General features: G+C 41.9%; 1 protein-coding gene across 1 annotated transcript in view; it reads right to left on the reverse strand.

The window, feature by feature from the left end:
- DNER (delta/notch like EGF repeat containing) overlaps positions 1-16,915 on the reverse strand; it is a 148,059-nt gene that overhangs the window by 25,313 nt on the left and 105,831 nt on the right. Inside the window, exon 9 of the mRNA XM_015561801.1 lies at positions 10,497-10,619. Within this exon, the coding sequence (XP_015417287.1) occupies positions 10,497-10,619 (123 nt within the window). The remainder of the gene's footprint in view (positions 1-10,496; positions 10,620-16,915) is intronic.

Raw genomic sequence — 16,915 nt, forward strand, 5'->3', positions numbered from 1 at the left:
CCTCACAACAACACTATGAGACAAATGCCCTCATTCCGTCCTTCTAGGTGAGGGAACAGAGGGAAGAATTCAGGTCCTGAGGCTGCAGGGGAAGGAGCTGGAACCTGAAATCACAGGCAGTCTGCATCTGAGTCTGTGCTTGCAAAGTAGTTCTCTTAGAGTGGACACAGACTGGCATGCAAACACACCGAATTCTATGTAACTCAGCGCCCATTTAACAAGAGAGAAGCATTTAAAAAATCATAGTGAAAACAGTAAGTTTCCCATTGATATTTTAAAAGGTCTATGTGTGTGTGTGCATACAAATACCCAAAGTGGGACTGAGAGGGAAATGAATTACTTTGATTTTCACGTTATGTGTTTCTATAGTGTTGGAATAACTTTACAATGAGTACCTATCCTATCTAATAAAGAGCTAATATGCTAGTTAGACCGGAGGGTGGAATGACCTTCCAGAACGACCTTCCAGAATGACCAGTGGGTGGGGCTGAAGGGCCATGGGGCCGTGGGACAGCCAGGCTGCGAGGGCCGGGGCAGCTGGGGCTGCAAGGGCCGAGCCTCTTGCACAAAATTTTGTGCATCGAACCTCTAGTTGTTTTATAATTTTATAAAAAACTAAAAATGTGGCTTTTCCTAAGGCAGGATTTCTGCAGTGGTTTCAGTGGAGTGCCAGCATGCAGGCCTGGATTAAGCTCCCTCTCTCCCACTCCTCACTCTCTGGAGAGGAAGATAAATTACATTATACTCTGTATAAGAATCTATATAATGATATGCTCTTCCTTCCCGGCAGCATCACGAAGAACAAACATAAAGCAAATAGTGACTGAATGGTATTTACTTAATTTACTATCTACTCATTACTTAGTTCACATTATAAAAAGGCTGCCACACCCCATGACTCATCATTTAGTCACTGAAATTACTCCTGTTGGGATTTTTCTCTCATTTCTTTTTCAATGCCTTAAGAAGTAGGGCTCAAGAAAGAGAAAAATATATAAGAGAAAATAGAATGAGAACTGCCTCTCTGTATTCACATTAATGACTTACTTGAGTCTGGTAAAGCATTTTACAATGGATGGCTTTTCATTTCTTTTTATCCGTTGCCCCTCATATCCAACCCATGAACAATAGTCTGCCAGATGTTTTCCTAAAGTGCCTTTCAGATCTTTGCTTTATTTTGCTCCCTGCAACCACCACCCCAATCCCACGGCCCTGTGCTCAGGGGGATATGGACCCTCTGAGCCCTGTCCTCGTTCCCTGCCCAGCTCCAGTGACTTGTGGGAGCCTCAGACTTCCAGCATCCTTAACAAACCCAGGAGATGCATGTTAATATACAAGCTCAGAGTAATTTAAAGATGAAATTACTTCTTAGCATAAAGCTAGTGATTCTTTGAGAAAGAGGGGTGAGGAGAGAGGGGGGGGGGGGAGACTACTTTGCCCATCTAAAACTCTCTATTTCTATTTCTCACTGATTCCCAAGTAACGCAAAATCAACTGAAAGATCAAAATACAAAAGGGCCCATTCTGCTTCCAAGTGTTTATCAAAAAACAATGATTCACATATTTACAGCCTCAGTGTTCCCCTAAGGCTGGTCAATGGGGAACCAGCTGACAAATAAGACTTTCAATTATAATGGGAAATGCAGCCAGGACTAAGGTTCAGAGATATCTGAAGCCTAGAAAAATTTCCATGAGCAATCAAGGATGATCTTCACTGGGTTTCTAATGGTAGTCAGCTAATCTCACCTGCATGATATTAACATAAATCATACATTAACATACAAATTACCACATTTTCCAAATAAGGCTGAAGAGCAAAATCTAGGCTAAATATTTAAACATCTTAGCCTTAAAAGCCTTCCATATTACAGATCTGATTAAAACATGCAAGATAATAAGCACTTTCAATATTTTGTGTGTTTCTGGCAATAATTCTATCCCTTGTTATGTCTCTTTTTCAAGAGATAAGATATTTGGTCACTTGTGACCCAGTGAGAGTTTTCTGGCAGCAAGATGGAACAAAAGCCAATCTTCACAGAAACACGATGACTACGAAGCAAGATGGTCTTCAAGCCCCCAGTGAGCACTCTGGTTACTCACATTTCTATACTCTGAGCCTTGCTAATCCCTATATAAAAATATTTGTCATATTGCTCAGCTTGGCGATTAAAGCTATGAGCTCGAAATCTTAAGAGAGATAAACAGTCATGAACACTGCTGAGCTGAGGCGGCCCCATTCCTGCCCTCCTCCTAGGGGCCCAGGTCTTGCTTTCCTGAGCTCATCATTCCCCAGGGGTCCCAGGTGCTTGTACAACACAGAGTGTTGGGCATCCTACGTCCTCTGACAAGAACCCCCTCCTTCATCTTTTTTTCCCACGCTTGTCATCACCTGGCATGTCCTCACTGTCCAAGGCCAGCTCAAACCCCCTTTGTCCGGAAAGCTGAGGCTGACTCTCCCAAGACAGAGCTCCATTCTCCCACCATCGTGCATTGAGAGCGTGATAAGTTCACGCCGTTACAGAGTTTATTGTGTTAAACCATGGCTTATCTGTTCTTCTGTCTTATCCCGCCCTCCCCCTCCCCAAATCTCTGAGGTCCTTTAAAGCAGAGGCCATATCTTAATGCATGGAAGAAATAAGGGTATACCACCAGAACCCTGTCCTTTCAGGAGGGGCGACGGGCCGTGTACTTTGGCTGACACACAGGTAGGATTGCCAGAGGAGTGAGAAGTGATTCCAAATCCACCTCAAAAACACCCTATTTTGTCAGGAAAAACCAGGTCCACACTTCAAACCGAGTCTGTGGAATGACACATGCATCAGCCATTGGCAAGGGATGCAGCACGCACTATTACAAAACTTATGTTTAGTCTCAAGTAAAAATAAACTGTAATCCAGTCAAAACTAATAAAAATTCATACTTTTCATATTAAGGAATAGAGAGGCAATGTTTCTGAAAAGATCTCTACTCCAACAGGGTTCTTCATAGAAGTTAATTTTAGAATTAAAATGAACAAAAATTCAGAGTCGTGTACCAATTATAAATCTTTGTTGTCATCATAATTAGTCATGATTAAGATTTTGAAAACAAAAATCGTTATTTTTATCTCCAGGAACAAAAGCAGGCCAGGTAAAGAAAATTAGATTAGATTGAAGTGTTCTTGGAACTTATTATTCTCTTTAAACCATTATTTTATGTTAAAACTTATTTCCTTCATGAAAACTTTTCTATTATTTCTACCCTCACAGAACTCAACTTTTTCCAAATTATTTCAGAAATTACAATTGACTTCTCAGCCTTAACCTCATTAGACCATGTGTGTTTCAGCCTCAGTTTGCTCTTCTGATTAAATAAGAGCCTGAAACAGGAAACAATCTTGACATCTATTTCTGCATCTATCTCACTACATGAGAGGAGTTAGATAGACAAAACATCCAGAAATTCTGGTTCCTGGTTACACAGAGGAAGTAATTTTAGCCAACAACAAAAATTCTCATCTTTTCAATTACAAATTCTGTGGACTTTAAAAATACACAACAATATGGTAATCACCAGAGGGAAGGGGAGTCAGGGAGGTAGGAGAGGGTAAAAGGGGATAAATAGTGATGGAAAGAGACTTGACTTGGGGTGGTAAACACACAAAACAATATACAATGATGTATTGTAGAACTGTATACATGAAACCTGTATAATTTTATTTACCAATGTCACCCCAATCAATTCAATAATCCCATATAATAAAAGCCTAATATGCAAATCAACCAAATGGCTGAAAGACTGGTGGAACGACCAGTCACTATGATACGCACTGACCACCAAGAGGCAGATGCTCAATGCAGGGGCTGCCCCTAGCCCACAGGCTCCAAGCCAGCCAAGGCAGGTGCAGGGGTTGGGGGATGAAGGGGGTTCTCCCCCCTCCCGATTGCTCTGCCCATCATCCCACAGAGGGGGGCAACCGGCAGTGGTGGTGGGGTGATGCGGGGGGAGGCAGGGCAGGCCAGTGAGCCGGCAGCATCGCCCCCTGTTGCCTCCCACAGAGGGAGGTGACCAGCAGCAGTGGCAGGGGGCGGGGGGTGGGGCTGGCAAGCAGGGGACGGAGCTGGCGAGCAGATGGCGCCAGGCCAGCCAAAGCAGGTGCCAGCGGGAGCGCCCCCCGCCCCAAATCACCTGCTGGTAGCCCCACAAGTATGAACAGAAAATCGTAGGTGTACTCAATTATAACTATAAAAAATGTGGATATTAGAAAAGGATGAAACAATACCGATGACTACTCTTCTTGTATTCTGTTATAAAGAAATGAGGCATTTTGAAATTTCTTTTTTTTCTAAATTTTTTATTGTTGTTATATTATTTTCACAATTAAAAAACACAGGGGTTTTTTTTTCTTTCTAACTTTTGTCACCAAAAATTCCAAATGAGTATATTGTTGATCATTTAGTTTGTTTTGCTAGAAATAAAAATAAACAAAGTAGAGCGGTCACTTGACTATTTGACAATATTAAATTAGGAGTCCCTCATGAACTAGTTGTGAAATGGTTTTGCAGGAAGCGTCAGCATTCTGGTATCTCCGAAAGGAGGTTACTCTGAGTCCCTCTGTGCAATTTGTTTCTAAAAATTTCATGATCCACAGTGGAAATTTACTGGGAAAATGTTCGAGATGGTTTCCCCTAATTAGTATGTCAAGCAGCAATTTCAATTCAAGTCAAGATAGCTACTTAGCATTTGCTTTGTGCAAGCCACCATATCGAACGCTGCCGAGAATTAAAAAACAACAACAAACAAACGAAACAAAAAAACCTATGTAGGCACTGCCTTTCACTAAATTCTGATTTGGTGTAAAGGAGAAGAAAGTCTGCAGCCAGAAAGAATCGACTACAAAGCTGGCGGTAACTGTCATAACAGATACAGAGAAAAATGAAAGGAGAGTCCAAGCAGGGAATCTGTTTGGGGATCAACATTTCAGACAGTGGATACAGTCAAAGGATTGAATGAGAGCAAAGAGAAGGAACGAGAAAGGGGTCCAGAAGAGAACCCTGGGGACCAACTGCATTGTGTCCCGAGGACGAGGACTCAGTGGGGGCTGGGAGTGCAAAGTCCAGGGGGCAGGACTGCAGCTGTGGAAGCTGAAGCAGGGACCCAAGCGACCAATGGAGCAAAGGGGCAGGAACACAGTCGGAGTTAGGGGCAGAAAAGGCTTCGTAGATTCACTGAAAAGACTCCAGTTAAGTCACCGCTAAATCCATGTTAGCAGGATGGTATGGACAAGCTCCAACTGAGGAGGGTTAAAAAAAAAAGATAAAACTTAAGGAAATAGAGGTGCTGTCTATACCCACTCTAAGGAAATTTCATTGAAAAGAGAGACAAAGGGGGGATTACTATATTTAGAGTCAAGTTGTGATTTTTAAATCCATTTGGAATTTATTTAGAAGTGTGAGAACATTTATTTTTTCTGTTTAGCAGCCCACTTTTTCTAGCACCATTTTTTTTAAATGTCCAATTCATAGCAAGTCCTCTTCAAGAGTCACACATTTTTATATGTCTATTATTATCAACAAGGGTTTCTGGACCATTCCTCAATTTGGGTCAGCTGTCCAATCTTGCACCTGTAACATGGGAATCTATAATAATAAAAGGGTAATATGCTAATTAGACCAGATGTCCTTCTGGACAAGGCCAGAGGGAAGCCCAGGTCCCGGGTGCCTACAGGCAGCCTGAGGGAAGCAGTCCAGGTCCCGGGTGCCAGAGGGAAGCCAGTGCTGGCAGTCAGGGGAAGGAAGACCTACTCTTGCACGAATTTAGTGCATCGGGCCTCTGGTGTAATAATAATTGGAGCATTTAAATGGGTTTTAACATCTGGCAGAAGTTCCACCCATTGATTTCCTTTTGCAAAATGTTCTTAGCTATAGTTGCCTGACTTCCTATTAATGCCATTCTTTTTAGACAGTTATCATATTCATTTATTTAATTTTTAAGAGTAAAATTCATCACTTAAAAATGCATATGGAAAATAAGAAGTTAAAGTCCCAACCCTCCCCACCAACACACCACCTATGCAAGTTCTAACTAGTTAGGAACTGAAGCCCACCCATCTGATAGTCTCCTAAGTTTATACATACATCTTACATGTAAGTATATATCAGGTGAAATGCTTCCAACGAGGGAGAGAATGTACATTCTTCAAGGAGAGAAAGGCACAGGATCTTGTTGCCTCTGTCCTCCCCTCACTCATTCTTCCTCTGAATTGGAGAGCCTGATTTAGCCCTTTCTGCTTCTCATTTAATCCCTTGTACACCACCACCACCACCTCCCTATCACTCTTACTTTAGATGTCCTATTTATTGCTATTTTTCTAGGGTTTACCTTCCTGTTTCCAGCAGTCTTATTTAAACCTGGACCTAAATGTCTCTATAAATGCACCAAAGTTAAATAATCAATTTACCTGCCCACTGGGATGACATCTTTAACACACGTGTATGACTTCCAATATTTCCTACCCCCATTCCCTTTAACACATAGATTTGGTTAAAATTATATGAAACTTTAGTGTAGTCATTTCAATTTTTCCTTAATAAGACACACTTTAGAGTAATCCCTAATGAGTCATGCCTTTGTGTACTCCCTTCCCCTTGAGCATGAGCTTCTAGCCAAAAGCATATTGCAAAAGTTAAGAAATTTTGAAGATGCAGTTAAGGTCCTAGTCAGTTGACTTTAAGTTAATCATAGGTGGGCCTGGCCTAATCAGGTGAGACATTAAGAGGGTGCAGGCCTCTCCTAAAGTTAGATACATGAAGCAGCAGTCTCATAACTGCTGACTTTCAAGAAGCAAGCAGTCATCAAATTGACAGCCACAAGGATATGAATTTGGCCAACAATGCAAGGGGACATGAAAGTTGATCCTTCTTTATTCAAGTCTCAGATGCCAACGCAGCCCAGTCAACCTGTGAGACCCTGAGCAGGGAGTCCATTAAGCCAGGCTTAGGTGAACAAAACTGCTAAATAATAAAAGGGTGCTGTTTCAAACCATGACCTTGTACTAACTCATTATGCAGCAATACTAATCAGTATAAAGGTAAACCTATTTTTCAAAAGACTTTTCTTCACCATTGAATTATCATTCACAATCACATCAATATCATCTCTTTTAAGTTTTTCTCTGCATTTAAAGCAGTCTTCTCAACTCTATTCCTCTTGTTCTCTACCTTCCTCTATCTGGCTATCTTTGTTCTGATTTAGTTATTGAGAATCCTTTTAAAATAATTTTCTTAGAGAGGGTGTTATATTTTCTGTATCCTGAAGTGTACAAAATGTCTTTCTTTTGCCCTCAAATATTAATGACCTTTTAACTACCAGTCCTTTCCATTGAAAAGTCTGAAACACTTTTTCACTATTATTTAGTTTCACTACAGGGAAGACCAAAGATGGTTTGATTCTCTTTCTTTTGTATGTAACCTGGATTCCCTGTGAATACTCTTATAAAAACAATCCTCTTTATCCTTGGATTTAAAAATTCCATCAGGAAATCTCAAATTGTGCATCTTCTCCTTCATTAGTCCTCTGGCACTGAGGAAGCCCATACTATGTGAAAACGTCAACGTTCTTCTGCTCATAGGCTTCTCCTTCTTGTAATGGTTCCATTCTGGTTTCATATCCTTGTTTCCTTCCTCCTTCTTCTGGAGCAACCATCACTCAGACAGAAGCAGAGCTCTTGAATCTTTTCTCCACATTTCCTATCTTTCAACTCATGGTTTCTATTTCCTCTTGCTTTTACTTCTATCATGAATTAGTTCCTCCTTTTGCTTTCCCAGATCTAAATTTAATGTTGAGTAGCATACATCAGTCTTTTCACTTCCTCTCTTGAGTGTTTAGTGTTGTTTTATTCCAATTTTGTTTATTATTTCCTAGATTTTTTCCCCTCTTCGGGTTGCTGGTCCAGGCTCCCTGTACTGGCCAGACTGGAAGTTGGCAATGCCAGACAGAGACAGATGACGCGGGGGGTTCTCCTCCAGTCCTGGACAGGCCAGCCAACAGGGTTCTAAGGCTTGGCGTGGAGGCTTCCCTGTTTGGGTTCTCCAGGTGTGAACAGGAGACCATTCCCTCCTAGCCACACAAAAAAGAAAGGGCCAGTTCAGCCCCACTGTGCAATCCTCCTTGAGAACAGCCAGTATCTACTCAGCCAGAGCCCTCTGCCTCATGGAGTAACGTGTGGCACATTCACGACATGTATGGCCTCTTCACAGGCTGAGGGGTCCTTTGGGCTCAGCTGGTCAATGAATCCTCCATTCTCCTCAGAACCCTGTCCCCTAACCCTGCTGTATGCAAAGGCACCCGGCACCTGCATCCTTTTCTTAAGAACCCAAACCCTCAGATGTGTTTGATATCCCCTTCAGGGTCATCCACCTCCTTGAAGCATCTCTAGCAGAGTCGGTAAATGAGGGAAGAGGTCACAGAAAGATAGAAGGGAAAGGATTTAGAACATACATGGAAGGAAGGCTTAATCTTGAGCAGGATGAGGAGCCATGATCATCCTAACGTGGAAGAGAATAAGGTTTTAGTGGCTGTGACTGCAGAGAAGTTTGCAGGGCAGGGGCTCTCAATGGGTGGTGCATGGGCCAGCACAGCAACATCACCTGAGAACTTACCAGAAACTCAAATTCTTGGGCCCCACCCTGGGTACACCACATCAGAAACTCTAGGGGTGAGGCACAGCAATGTATTCTAACAAGCCCACCAGCAGACTCAGATGTAAACCTAAGTTTGAGAACCACTACCATAAAATGTGGAAAATTAGATACATTTAAAAATGTTTACAAATGATAATCTTTCTTTTATGCCATGAAGATGGAAGTAGGTGATTTACTGTGGGTGAGTGACTTACTACAGAGCTTGGTGTAAATGGAAGAAGTTGGGAATACCCACTGAGAAAAATGAAAGGAGGAGGTGAACAAGTCACAGTCTATAAATCTATAGAGACACTAGTCAGTCACTGTGCAATTGTATTTTTTGCTTCTTAGTCACAATGACATGACCAATACCTCAAAGATGGGAATGTTAGGGGCATATTCAGAATACACCTTAGTAATGACTTCGTCATTTATAATGATGAAATTTGCTTCATAAAATTTTATCATACACTCTATATAAACTAAAGAATTTTGGAATTTTAAATTTTTGAAGTACATCCACCACTACCTATTTGGTCATTAAAGAATCTCAAGATATCTGTACACATCCCTGTCCTTACTTTATCGGCAGTAATTTTAAGGGATTTATCCAGGTTCATACGGAAGTCAGTGGCACGATTGGGATGAGCCCCTTAGGTCTCCGGATTCATTGCTCATTTATGCCTCTTGCCAGCACTCATATTTCCCAATGCTCTGACAAACCTAGAACTCAGAAGCCATGTGGATAACCCAGCACATCAGCCCTGTGGAAGTCCGTGGAGTCTAGCTCTAAATGGGCATCTCAGGCCAAGAAGCATCAGATCTGCCAAACACAGTGCATAGACTTGGCCCAGCTTCAGCCCTTCTATCCAGAGGTTGGATCAAGTTCATCCCTGTGGCCCATCCACAGAGAAGCAACAGGGGCTGCCACACAAGGTTGCCAGGCAGATGGATGGTATCAGTCAAGTAAGCAGTGGAGGGAGCAAGAGGTTACGTGAAATGGTTATAAATAGAGCCCACGAAAGCATTACAAAAATCTAAACCCACCCCTGAAGTCATGGCTTAGAGAAATGTGGGCAGCCGCTGATAAACAGACTTTCCTGGCACAGTGCCATCTGAGGGTGTCTGGGCTCCAATGAAACCACACCATCCACCAACTGTGGCCCGGGGTCCCTGGGGAAGGCAGATGCAAGGGCTTCAGGGACCATGCTGGCCAGGCTCATGAGGGATACCATTATCTACCACCTCACAGGGTGAGTGAGGATTTATGAGTTAATGCACAGAAGGACTTAGAACAGAGTCTACAAATTAAAAACATTCGGATGGTGTCAAATGTTTTTCCAGAGTGACTTTGACAGGCATACACTCAAATGAACTAACATTTCCCTCCCAAGTGAATCATTTCATAAGAATTCACTTATATGCCAATACGTGAGATTCCACCTGTCTCCTCCACCCAAAAGCACAATACCCTAACTTTGCCCAGCAAGCACTGAGCTAGCGGCTCCCCTCTCCCACCGTTTCCACAGCTGGGTCCTCAGATCTATGCCTGATGGCCCACTTACTAGCATTCTTTATCCTTGGCTTTTTGCATATTCAACAAAGAGGTGAGAATGTAGAAGCAAAGAACAGGAGAGAGATTTTTCAGCTTATTAACAGAAAACCTGAGACTTGCCAACTGGTCTCCTTCGCCCCATAAATCATCCTACCACCACCACTACTTGATTTTTATTTGAAACAATTTGTGCTCCAATGAGAGGTTTATCCATTTAAGTTGAGAAATCTGTGAGGTCATGTACAGCTATTCTGGCACAAGAAGGCCCAAGGGCCACTCACCTTTGTATTCGGCCAGGCACACGCACTCATAGCCATTTACGAGGTCCCTGCAGGTGGCCGCGTTCAGGCACGGGGCAGAGAGGCACTCATTGTACTCTTCCTCACAGTAGAGGCCGTGGTAACCTAAGGGACAGAGAGAAAAAACTGCTGTCAAATGTGTCCCATTTCCACCCACTCCGGACCAGCCTGCCAGGGAGGCACCTGAGGATTTACAGGAAAGTGAGGCACAGACAGATGGGATGTAGGAGCGGGTCTCTTGGAGTATAATTGAAATGAAGATTTCTGGGAAGGCTATGAAGAGTCTGTTCTCAGCAACCTCCTTCATGATCCCCAGATTAAAAGAAGTTATCTCTGACGCTCCAGATACATACATCAGAACTCACAAGCAGTGGGAAGCGTGTTTTACTTTTGAAAGTGCATCCTGCTGTGCTCTGATCGTTGCATGTTTGATGATGAGGAATTGCTTTGTTTGATGAATGAGTGAGTTCAAACCAGAGGACAAAATTCCCCAATAAAGTCTTTTCACAGAGACGTAGTCTTGACTCTGCTCGTTTCTCTCGAGAGGAGAATATTCATCTGTAAGTGAAATTATTATTTTCAGCCCAGCCGGCGTGGCTCAGTGGTTGAGCATCGACCCATGAACCAGGAGGGCATGGTTGGATTCCTGGTCGGGGCACATGACCTGGGTTGTGAACTCGATCCCAGTAGGGGGGCATGCAGGAGGCAGTTGACTGATGATTCTCTCTTATCATTGATGTTTCTCTCTCCTCTCTCTCTCTCTCTCTCTCTCTCTCTCTCTCTCTCTCTCCCTTATTCTCTAAAATAAAAAAAAATTTAAAAAGAACCTGATCTCTTGACTGGAACTCTATCTTCTTTAAAAAAAAATAAAAGAATTTATCCATTTATCTGCCAGATGGTCTCCTTATTACATCGTGTTCAGGGGCACTGATGGTTGCTGAATATATGTGTTGTGGCCACAGGGCACTGATAGCAGCAGGACTTCCATCTCCTCTCAAGGATGTAGACCACATTTTTCCTCCAATCAATTCAAAAATATATCTATCTAAAGAGAATTCTATTAAAGAAGAAAAGGATCAATGTATTTGCTTTGCATTTCAAGTCAGAAAACACTCAGCTTAAGCAGGCTTAACTGAAATTCCGGAGGAAATGTGGGCTATCTTTTTTGTTGTTGTTTATTTAAAGTTATGATTATCCACATTCTAATATTTTTAATTGTGCTCAAATTTTTAATTCTTAAAAATATAATCTTCACAATGAAAAAAAAGAGACCTGACAATTTCTTAATCAAAGATGGTTCCTACCCTCCTAGTTTCAAAACAGGTGTTTATTCCAAAGGACAAGAAGACAACATTCTTTGAGATTCACTCATGAGTGTTATGCTGTTTTTTACTTTCAAAAACATGTGTTACTGCCAATTTGCAATGAAACTGGATCATTTTTGTCTGGCCCTGTCCAAACAATGAGAAACATGTGAGTGCTCTCAAAAATCACCCTGCCTGTGTTGGTTCTGAGTCCAGATAAGCAGAAAAAATAAACCTTTGCTCAAGTGGGAACTAGAACCTCTAGCTTATTTTCAGCTTCCCAACTCCTAGCCAACCCTCAAACTCAGAAAGTCCCCTTAGGCCCTGCTGAAGTGTTGAACTGTTTTGCTTCTTGTGCCCATCACAGTAGGTTAAGCTCATATTGGCGTTGTTAACCAAGCATTTTTTAAGCATTGGCCATTTCAGTTGCTTTTTGAACTGCTTTCCAAACTTAAGTGGTGATAAAGACTCCTTTGAGGAGACCTTGACCTACTTAAGACAAATAGACCATGGTTCTCAATTCTTCTACCTCACCCTTTTTGTAGTTTTAGGGAAATATTTTACATTCCTCTTTTTTTTCAAAGCTTGGATTTTTTGTTGTTCTTGTTAACCCTCACCTGAGGATATTTTCCCATTAATTTTTAGAGAGTAGAAGGGAGGGGGAAGAGACAGAGAGCGAGAAACACCTATGTGAGGGAGACAAACACATTTATTGGTTGCCTCCGGCATGCACCCCAATCATGCCTGGGGATTGAGCCTTCAACCAAGGTACATGCCCTTGGCCAGAATTGAACCTGGAACCCTTCAGTCCAAGGGCTGACACTCTATGCACTGAGCCAAACTGGCTGGGGGCCATTACTCTTCATCAGACTGTTTTCTTCATCTAGATCAGAGTTACTCAACAGCAATTTTGTCCCCCAGAATATTTTGGCAGTTTTTGGATATATTTTTGATTGCCACAACTAGGAGGGCCATTATAAATATGTGTGTGTGTGTGTGTGTGTGTGTGTGTGTGTGTGTAATCATGTGTTGGCGAGGATGTGGAGAAACTGGAATCCTGTGCACTGTTGGTGAGAATGTAAAATAGCGCAGCTGCTTTGGAAAACAGTATGTAGAGTCCTCAAAATATTAAAAATAGAACTATCATATAATCTACAATCCACTTCTGGGTACTTATCCAAAAGACTTGAAAACAGAATCTCAGAGATATATTTCCATTCCCGTGTTCACTGCATCATCATTCACAATAGCCAAGAGGCAGAAACAACCTAAATATCCATCAACAGGCATGTAAATAAAGAAAAAGGGTATGTTCATACAATGGACTATCATTCATTCAGTCTTTGAAAAGAAGAAAATGCTGCCATGCTATAACATGGATGAACCTTGAGGCCATATGCTAAGTGAAATAAGCCAGTCACAGAAGGACAAATACTTCATGATTCTAAAGTAACTGAACTCATAAAAGCAGAGAAAAATGGTGATTGCCAAGGGCTTGGGAAAGGGAAATTGGGAGTGGATGCTCAATGGGTATAGAGTTTAATTTATGCAAAATGAAAATGTCCTAGAGCTATGTTGTACAACAATGTGCATACAGTTAACAATACTGTACTGTAAATTTAAAATATGTCAACATGAACTCACGCACAGGGTAGAGTTCATGTTATAGGATTTTATTATGTGTGTCATGATACATGATTTTATTATGTGTGTTTTCTGGCTTCTCCGTGTGAAGAAATAACCACAAGCAGCATCTTTTCCATTGTATTTGCTCTCCTAGAAGATATTTTAAAAATCAACTGGGAAGGAGCACATATAACCCTATATGCATTTTGGCCTCTGAATTGAGGTGCTATTTACAGAGACAAAAATCAAAAGAAAATTTCATGAAATCATCTATAAGCATTTTTTGTTTTCGTAAAACAGTATCACTATCTTTTTCTACTAGCAACATGCTAAGCAAATGAGGAAGTTATTTTACAGAGATAATTAAGCTGGTGATGTTTTTATTCCTTGGAGGGGGAAACAAGATAAAGGTTTCATATGCTAAAACTGTTTCTTCAGAGACAGTAACATTTAAATGTCTTTATGGAAATGTCAAGGAACCCTTTAAATTTTGTACCAGAGGACCTAAATTGGACTGTTTGAATGAAAAAGGCCATCTTCCAAAAGAGAAGGATTCTGCAAAAAAAAAAAAAAAATGAGGCTGCCGCCCCTGCTGGTAATTAATTTGGAAAAACAAATTAGCTCAGGGTAATAGGCGCAGGGTCTAGAAAAATTAACCTAGCCCAAAGAACTTTTTAAAAATAAAATAAAAGATCAGAAGCATGGAATCAGAGTGGCTCTGCCCAGGGCACTGACTTTCATCACCACCACTCTGCTTTGTGCATGACTTCTCCTGAATATTCAGCTCCAATCACTTCCTTACAATTGACAAAACATAGCAAGTGACAGGAGGTGGGAGTGAGACAGAGCGGTCCAGATGGCTGCCATGCTTAGGTTGAGTGAGTGAATGATGCTGCCATTACCACAAATAGATATGTCCAAAGAAATAACAGGTGTTCGAGTAAGTTGACCAGTTGGACACGTTTAACTTGGGGCTCACTTATGGAGGTCTAGGTGCAGTTGGAAACAAATGGACTCCAATAGCATGGAAGAAGCACTTTGAGAGTTTAGTTGCCTAGAAGTGGTGAAGTTTTCCTTAAAAAAAACAAACACACACATGGAGAGGAAAGAAGGTCAGATCTACATGGATGGGCAGGTAAAGAACAAGAAGCCAGATCAGGAGAACTGGGCAGGGATGGAGCCAAGGAGAGGAGGAAGACCAAGGAGGGCAATGCCATGGAAGCCAGCAGAGGAAAGGAAACCAAGGAGGCCTAGTTAACAGTGTCAAAGGTTCCAGAGAGTGAGAATAACAACTAGATGACAAGACCGAAAGGTCACTGGGACCTTTAAAACTATGGCTCTCAATGGGGCTGTGCTGCCCTTTTGAAGGTACTTTAGAGATTGGGGGGCTGGTCATTATAGTAATTGAAGGGTTCTACTGGAATTTAGTTGGTTTGGGCCCGAGATATTAATCATTATGTATTGTCAAGATTCCCCTCCACAATAGAAAACGCTCTGGCATCCTCACAACTGTGGACGGTCCCACTGGACATCCACATAGGTGAAAACCTTGTGGACCACATTTCAGGTAAAAAACCCAACTGCTTCACATATACACCACAGTTTTTAAGATATACTGAGTTTTCCTAGAATAGAACCACTGGGTATATCAAGAGGAGATTGTACCAAAACGTGTTCACCATTAGGAAAAATCTCTTCATAAGAGCAACAGAGGAATTTAAGTCACCAAAAAAGCACACCTGTGTCAATCAGTAAACAAAATAAAACTCAGATCTTCAGATAATTTTCTGACAATATCATCCAAAGTAGCTTCTCCCACCAGTTACTCATCACCACACTCAATTAACTTCCTTCATAGCACTTATAACTGCCTGAAATCATATTTCTAGCTTAGTACTTTAATTGCTTATTATTTCTTTTCTTCAGCTAGAAAATAAGCTTAAAGGCAGAGACCATAATTGTGGTGTTCACAGCTGTACCCACAGTATCCGGTACAGAAAAGACACTCAAATAATAGTCGCTCAGCACCCAAAATGTCATTGATTAAATCAACACACATTTAAGATGTGCCTGTGATGTGCCTGGAACGTCCAGGTACCATGGGTACAAAGCTAAATGGCAGAGTCTTTACCTTCAAGGACTTTGAGCAAGTTAGCAGCATCTGCTTCTATCAGGCCTTTTGTGTGTGTGTTAACCTGTTTAATCCCCATGAAAAAATGATACCATGACTAACCCAATTTATACATGAGGAATTAAGAGTCACAGTGGTAAAGAAACATGCTCAAGGCCACACAGTTGTTCCTGTGTGTTCTTCCTACTGTCCTAGGTTGTCCCCCAAATGCATTACCTAGAGTATTAGTTTGGTAGGACCACCATGACCAAATAGTACAGACTGCTGCCTCCAGCTTTTAAGAGGCCCTTGATTTCTATTCTCTCAACACTGTGTCAAGACAACATCATTGAAACATTCATACCAATACAAGACAGGCTCTGCCCCACACTGGGTTTACTACAGAGCTCTTCCTCCCCTCGTCCATCACATCCCACTCTGAAAAATCCAAACCCCATGACTCTGGCTCTAACCAGATGGCTTGCACACTCTGTGTGACAAATTGGGACAAGTCATCTTTGTATCACCCTAGGGGCCTCCCTGAACTTCCCACTGCCTCAGGAAAAGCAAGCTAGAAGGACCTTCCAAAAACACTGGTGTGTGTCCAGACCACGCTGCTCACTCCCCTAGCACAGACCTAATTCAAAGTGAGAGTGAATGTGAAGCATTCGGGGAGTTTTGTTTCCTGGGAATTTTTTTGCTGTTTCACTTTAAGATCTGATGAGTGGAGAAAGGGGGAGCATTTTCTTAAAGGCTGTGTTGCAAATCCACAGATGGTTCCCTCATTTCAGGTTGAATGCATAAATGTGAGAACCCAAGACTCCCTACTTCATCTAGGCCAGTTCCCAGGAACTCAAGTCTTCCAAACACCTCACCCATAGTAGTTAAAGTGGACAAAGATAAAACAGTGCTATTATAATAGTATGATTGTCTGTGAGTTTCCAAATTCTGGCTAAACTCACTGATCACCACGGAGTCCTTCAGCACTGCAGTGTCCCAGGCAGCGCATTTATTTTACTGAACAGAAAGTTTTGCTGCAGAGGAAACTCTGTGTGTGTGTGTGTGTGTGTGTGTCCATCGCATTCTCTCTCTTTGCTGGTGTGTTCACAATAGGAATCTTTTTAAGAACAGGGAAAAAATGTATCAGGACTCTGCTCTAAATTGACCTGTGTACTGAGTGAGATCTTACAGGCTTCTGTGGGATAACTACACTCTCCTGTTACACACACACACACACACACACACACACACACACACACACACACCACCTATGGACGTGAGGGAGCTGTGCAAGAGAACACAGCATTAGTTGGTATGTGGGGGATGGTGACTGCTCTTACTCCTTCTTTTGCTCCTTAAAA

Source organism: Myotis davidii, unplaced genomic scaffold, assembly GCF_000327345.1.
Source record: "Myotis davidii unplaced genomic scaffold, ASM32734v1 scaffold370, whole genome shotgun sequence".
Lineage (NCBI taxonomy): Eukaryota > Metazoa > Chordata > Mammalia > Chiroptera > Vespertilionidae > Myotis > Myotis davidii.